General features: G+C 36.3%; 1 protein-coding gene across 1 annotated transcript; it reads left to right on the top strand.

Annotated features, from left to right (window-relative positions):
* Positions 1-812: 812 nt before the first annotated feature.
* Positions 813-6,531, top strand: LOC149532955 (pentatricopeptide repeat-containing protein At5g15010, mitochondrial-like). The gene is made up of 2 exons (XM_089805071.1): positions 813-1,605; positions 4,242-6,531. The coding sequence occupies exons 1-2, from the start codon at positions 968-970 to the stop codon at positions 5,275-5,277; spliced, it is 1,674 nt and encodes a 557-aa protein (XP_089661197.1). The 5' UTR covers positions 813-967; the 3' UTR covers positions 5,278-6,531.
* Positions 6,532-6,989: the final 458 nt, after the last annotated feature.

The raw sequence follows: 6,989 nt of genomic DNA, 5'->3' as shown, positions 1-6,989 counted from the left end.
ATCTGGAAAATGGATGCAAAGCCTCAAATGGTAGAATTCCAACATAGCCTTTGATGGAATGTTAATTCCTCATGCCCAATATGCAAGTAAACCAGTTGGAGTATCTATCATAATGAAAAAGAGAGAAAGTAAAATCAGTTGATTCATTGTGGTTAGTTTCTTTGATGTTTGCAAGTGATGTCTCAACATATTTGAAAACCTTATTTTAATAATCTGTAAAGATTTAAGAAGAGCCACCAATAATCATGTACATGTCCCACTGCTCAGTCACCAATAGAGTCTGCGTTGGACTGACCACTAACAATACTCTTCTTTGGAAATCCAAACTTTTTCTGCAGAAACTTTGGACCTCAGGAAACCTAAAATCGGAAACCAGTGAGACCTCTAGACTTCAAAAATCTGAAACCCTGATGCTTTCCTCGAAAGAACACACAACCAATATAAATAAGAATGTTACAAAGGAGAACTTCTACAATAGCTCGTGCACATTCTATGACGATTTCTCGACTCCTTTAATGCAAATCCCATTCTATAGCCATGTAGATCGTTTCCAGAGTCCATTTAGAGTCTTCTAGAAAAATTTGAGTGTTTGGGAAAGTTTCTAGATATTTTTATAATTGCTATTTTTGAATTGAAAAAATAATAAAACCCCTGACAAAATTAGAATTAGCCAATCAGAAACAGTAATTAACATGGAAAAAATAATTTAAAAATAAATCACCATAAATTAGGTTTTAAACTCTCGAAATTTAATAATTTTTACTCAAATATTAATTTGACACGGCAACTAAAAATTTCAATGGACTCATTGCCCCAACAAGATGAAATTGCTATTCGCAATGTATGTGCGCAAATGCGCTCTTCGATAGTGCTCGGACATGCACTTGTAGGGCATCGAGCAGAAGAGTGAAGAGAAGCTAGTATACGCAATCTGGATTTCCGCGAATGCTCAAAACAGTTTCCATGGATGGCAATCCATTTTACCAAGAGATCGCTTGTTCTTCTTGTGGATATCACTTCTTTGTCTGCCTTAAAATTCCACACCATCCCATCCGTGTCCCTAAATCCTCATATTCGGTTCCGCACCAATTTCCCAATTTTACGCCGCTCTCCATCCTTCACATCAGTTCTTAATGTCTCGTTTAATCCGTACCATCGGTGGGCCTCTTCAGACACCGGATATACACGCCCTGAAGAAGAAGACGAAGACGAAGGAGGAGGAGATGATGATTTGTGTGAAATCATCTCGAACATCAGCGAAGACGGAAATTTCAATGATGAAGATGCCATTCTAAAGAGGATTGAACCTTTTATCGGCCTTTCTACGCAAGAGAGCATGGCAGCACTGAACAAATGCGGGTTTATTTCTTCATCGAGTCTGGTGCACAAACTCCTTTGCAGAACTCAGAGTGATTGGAGAGCTGCGTTGACTGTTTTTCAATGGGCAGCTTCACAGGAAAACTACAGTCATTCTATCAATGTGTACCACACCATGATATCTATATTGGGTATGCACAAAAAGTTTAGTTTAGCATGGATTTTGATCAGAGAAATGCATGAGAAGGCAATGGTGACCCACCACACTTTTAAAATCATGATTCAAAGGTATGTTCTTTGTTAAAAAAATTGTTCTAATTTTTTTAAGCATGTTCATTCAGGTACTGCACTGCATGCTATGGCCTTTCTTTGATGCTTACATGTGAACTCGTAGGGGCCTTTATTCCCTTACAATTTCCCAAAAATTGCAGCCTGCCTCTGCCCTTTAACTTAGTTTGGGGTTAATTTAAATAATCACTCGGAATCAGAGATTGGTTTAAGATAATTTCTACCTTATTTGTATGGGCCTAGTTTTTAGATGGAATGCGATCTTGGGGAGCTGGATAAATCTTCATTGAGCTCACTAATGGACCTCTTTGTTTATAATTCAGTCTATAATCACTGATAAATCCTATTGGGAAAAGACGACAGAAAACTACGACGTACATTTTACTTGAAAGCCGTTGTTTTTTCTAGATTTTTCATATTTGTAATAGCTTCACATCAAAAAATTGCAACTAATGAATTGCTTTTGACAATTTCTGCAAAATTCTGCCAAATGTCTGATTTTCTTTAGATCATACAATATAGTTTCAACTTAAAAACTTTCAGTTTGGAACTAAAGAAATAAACTAAAGCATCATAGAAACAGGGAATTTCTTCCACACATCATAGTTAGAACAGATTCCATGGAGCTATTTTTTCATTGTTTTGATCTGCCGAGGGTTGGCAGTCAAATATTAACTCATTAGGACAATTCAGACTAAGAGTTTGGTTGCAGAGTAACTTTCTAGCAGGTTATACGCACTAGTCATCAGAGGCCAGGCAATACTTGTCACCCGCGGATTCCCCCTACCCCTTCTAAATGGTGAAAGCTTGATAATCTCACTTCTACATACCTGGAAAGAGGGCCTGGCCTATTTCTATGGGCATCATCTTAAAGACCATTTGTCTATCATCATCCTATGCATTTCAGTGAATATCTCCAGTGCTACACCAAGTTTCCACCATGGAGATGCCAGGTGAGAGGGGGATGAGTTTCTGGGATGGCAATTTGTTTTGCCAAGTTTGGGGATGGCAACGAGATGTCAAAGGGGACGACTATATAAAGATATGGAAAATTTAAAATATATAGGGAAGTTTGCATATATACATTATATTCATATGAAAACACAGATAAAGCATGCCATTTAAACATCATAGAACCTTAACATACAACATTTCAATAGTCAAACTCAATACTCAATATGCATTCATAATTCGGAATTCCTTATCAATATGCATGTAATATTAAAATAATAACATACAAAATTGAAATATACCTAAGAACCTAATTTGGAATTCATTGTCAATAGCAATAAGAACAATAATCCACCTTCCTAATTGAAACACCCTACTATCATTTAATTTTGAAACTACACGTCCAGCTCATTGTTAGTGGACTGATATTAAGATGAACATGTCTGCTATACAATTTTGATCATTATATAGGTCTGTTAACAGCAATATGGCACCTTGGTGCAACCTCCAGTATTCACAAAATATTCCACAAAGAACTCAAATCAACCCAAGACTAACCCAGTGTTGATGTATTGGTACAAAATTACATAAAGATGCATATTCTAGGTATGTAATGCATTTTCCAGGCTTTCCCAACATTTTGGAAATAGTCTGCTGTATGTTTCTGAGCATATAGCATGACTGTAATAGCATTCTTAATTTCATGATTAATAATGTAATGCTGTCAAATACTAATTAAAGGACCTTAATAGCAGGAATAAACTAAAAAACAGTAATAAGCATATTAGGGCGAATTTGGAAGGAGGGGCTGCCCCTTTAAAATTGGAAAAGAAATTTTTTTATGAAAGAAAAATGTATTTTTTAAGTGCTGATGTTGCCTATCCCATCAAGGACGCCCATCCATCCCAGGGACTTCCAAGGTGTCCCCAGCTTATTCCAAAAATGTCGACATCCCCTGCAAAGTTTTGAATAAAGGCTGACAGGGGACATCCCCTGACGATCTCCCCATCCTAGAAACGTCCCCAATACGGGGAAATGAGTTTTTAGCCAGGTAGCACAATTTATCTCCAATCAACTACTTCAAAGGAGAATCTAGAATATTTAACCCAGCCTGAAACATAGTGGACCAGACATTTGAAACATCATAGAACAAAATCAACTGGAAAACCAAAATTGAAAAAACACTCGTGTGGAACTTATTTGCTAGCAGACTATTGTTTAGTTTTCACTCATTCGTTTTAGGCTGCAATTGCAATACAACGAACTCCAGAGTGATTTTGTTTTCTTTATTGTTTGATCACATATTGTGTTTGTTCTAAAAACATTAGACAATCAATTCGATAGTTTCTTGATATTCAGGAATGTGAGAACTTGCTGAATTTTAATAGTTATTCTCTTCTTATGTTAACTGGCCTGCACCTGGGTATTTGTTGGAGCTTCTAAGCGTCAATAAGCTTTTTGTTGTTATTTTTAGGAGCAACTATTCACAAAGCATATTCAACTGATATGTTTTGTGTTTGTTTATTGTGTTTATCAATTTTTGCTCTTTTGTAGTTTGAGCACAACTTCAAATGTTTTTAGATTTTTTTTGTACATGCTTTATTTACTTCAATTTTCTGCTTGGGTTCACACGTTCCTGGTTTTCTGCAGAGTTCTTAATCGTGTTTTGTCTTTTTCATTAAAAGGTATGCTGCTATGCAGGCGGTTGACAAAGCTATTAAGACATTTCATGCCATGGAAAAGTTCAAACTCGCTGTAGACTACAATGATTTCCATTACCTACTCCGTGCACTTTGCAGATATCAGTATTTTGAAGAGGCAGAAGAATTGATTTATTTCAATAAGAAGTACTTTCCACTGGAAACAGAGAGCTTTAATGTTCTTCTCAATGGCTGGGGTAACGTTTTAGCTGATGTGTATCAGGTGAAAAGGCTATGGAATGACATGTATAATCTATGCATCACCCCCAATGTTTCATCTTATACTATTATCATTGGTTGCCTCTCAAAAGCGGACAGATTCTATGATGTTGTCAGATTCTATGATGAAATGAAGAAGAAAGGTTTCACCCCAAATCTGAAGGTATATAATGCAGTAATTTGTGTTTTGGCTAAACATAAATTTATCAAAGAAGCCCTGCATCTCTTTAACAGAATTCAAGAAATGGGCTTCAATCCAAAAGCTGTAACATACATCTCCCTTATTAATCACCTTTGTTTGGCATGGGAAGCAGAAGATGCTCACAGAATTTTGGATGAGATGATTCTGAAGGGCTTCACACCGACAGTTAGAATATATTATTCGTTTTTCAGATTTGTTAAAGATGGTGATGCAATATTTGATCTCTTTGATAGAATGAAAAAAACTGGCTGTGTTCCTACGATAGAATTTTATCTTGTGTCCATAAGAAGGTGTTGTAGTTGGGGTCAGTATGAGAATGCTTTTAGGCTGTTAAATGTTATGGAGAAGCATGACATCTGTGTCGATGATAGTGCTAGCATCATTTTACTGAATGGGTTCTTTCTGAATGGCAAATCAGGGGAGGCTTACAGATGCTATAAAGAAATGAAAGCTGAAGGATTTTTTCTGGAGCCAAAAGCAGACAAGTTGTTTGAATCTTGGATTGCAAGCAGAAGATATGCTCCACAACTACATCACTATATCTCTAAGGAGGGAAGAGAGAGAAGACAATATAGGAATACACTGCATAAAAATGTGTAATGGAAACCTTCAATATTATATACAGAAAAGAAATGGCAAACCGCTTGATTAAGAGTACGGGAAAAGTATCAAACTTGGGAATAAAACTTAAAGATATATTTGATCAACTGTTCTCAACACTTTCAGATTGGTCTGAGTTCAGTGTTACAACGCTTGTGTTGTTTTTACATGTTTTCCTCTTTAGACCTTTACTTGAAGATGTGCTTCTGGTTCATATCAAATCTAGGCAGCCACGAACAATTACTATGGCTTCTGAGCTCATTGTGAAGGACATAACATGCTGTACGTGGGGCCTCCACATTGCTGCCTGAAGTATGAATCTAATACAAGTATATCAACACAAAAGAGAATTACTCTTAATGGTCGATCAAAATAAGTGACTGACTTTGTACAATTTATTGCAGAGTGAACCTCAAAACTCTGTTCCTCTGCAATAGATATCCCAAAAGCATTTGCTCATAATGAGGCTTCTTAGCTATGCAATTGATCTAGTGCTCTTGGAGTGATGCAGTGGTTGGCAAGTTAGTTGATTTAAAAGTCAAAACCGACAGGACCTTGCTCAGTAATGAAGACTAAATACGGAACTTAAGAGTGGAGAATTTTATTTATTGAAGCTTATGGAAATGCAGCAAGAGAGGACAAATCTCTAGTGTTTGTGTGAGTGAAGGCTTGGCAGATATGCCACATGCCAGTTTCTCTGGTTTGTTCTTCCTCAATGCTAAATGGACTTCATATTATATCAAGAAAGACCAATTGCACGAGGTGTCTGAAGTTGGCTTGGATTAAGAGCATTATAGAGAGAGGATTGTTTGGAGAGATTGATGAAACTACCTCCTCTGCTTCTGAATTATACATTTAAAATACATGAAGTAATGCATAAGCCATGTCCAAAAACAAAAGTAAAAAGGAAGCTCAACAAATATGCAGTATATGCAAGCAGAAATAGTCCAGCAAAGGCACTAAGTATTTTACCTTGACAATCAAGATTTTTTTTCGTCTGCTAAGTATTGTGAAGCATCTATAATATGCTATTTATGGGCTCCATCTAGTTACAATTTTAAAACTAGGGCATTCTGCACAGTTGTTAGTTATGTGCTATCTCTCAAAGTTGGAATTTTATTTTTCATGTAACTTCTAAGATTGACCACATCCTTCTTTAGCTTGAGGATTGATTTTCATTTGTGCTTAAAGAGAGGAGTTGAAGAATTCTATAAATGATAGAAACGGCTCAATTAGTGCCCCTACTTAAATGCATATGTTCAGGAGATGAGTGTTGATTGCCATGTACTGTATCTATAGCTGTTGACTTCCAATTAAAATCCACTCTGTCAGCCTACTTATAAATAATCAAGTTATTCTGTGTAATTCTCTGCAGACCTGAAAGTGTAACAAGAGAGCCTCTTTAGATAAACTGTCTTCGTCTTTCCAAAGCTTTACATGCAGATCTGGCTAATCAACATTATTCACGGATGACTAAAATCGGTGGCAAAAATAACTTTATCCTTGGATTAAGAATCATTTTTTTCTAAAATGTTATAGTAATCAGACATGGAAAAAGCTTGAAATTGTTTTGAGGTGGCTCTAAATTGTGTGCGAATTGAGTGCTTAAGGATTGGAACAATAGAATGACCATTATGGCACAAGATCAATTGTTCCATGACAATAGTTTTAAACTGAATTTCATGCCTGTCAAAATGAGGTGGTGTGACCTC

This window comes from Cupressus sempervirens, chromosome 10 (genome assembly GCF_028749045.1).
Source record: "Cupressus sempervirens isolate cs-2001-9-10 chromosome 10, ASM2874904v1, whole genome shotgun sequence".
Taxonomy (NCBI): Eukaryota; Viridiplantae; Streptophyta; class Pinopsida; order Cupressales; family Cupressaceae; genus Cupressus; species Cupressus sempervirens.
The sequence above is the reverse complement of the archived record's forward strand: the minus strand, read 5'-3'. Positions and strand labels throughout refer to the sequence as shown.

Bases quoted from the DNA above. Each gene is read 5' to 3' on its own strand.
- LOC149532955 (XM_089805071.1), top strand. From the start codon at position 968: ATGGCAATCCATTTTACCAAGAGATCGCTTGTTCTTCTTGTGGATATC. The intron at 1,606-4,241 runs GTATGTTCTTTG...TTTCATTAAAAG, and splicing joins TTTAAAATCATGATTCAAAG to GTATGCTGCTATGCAGGCGG.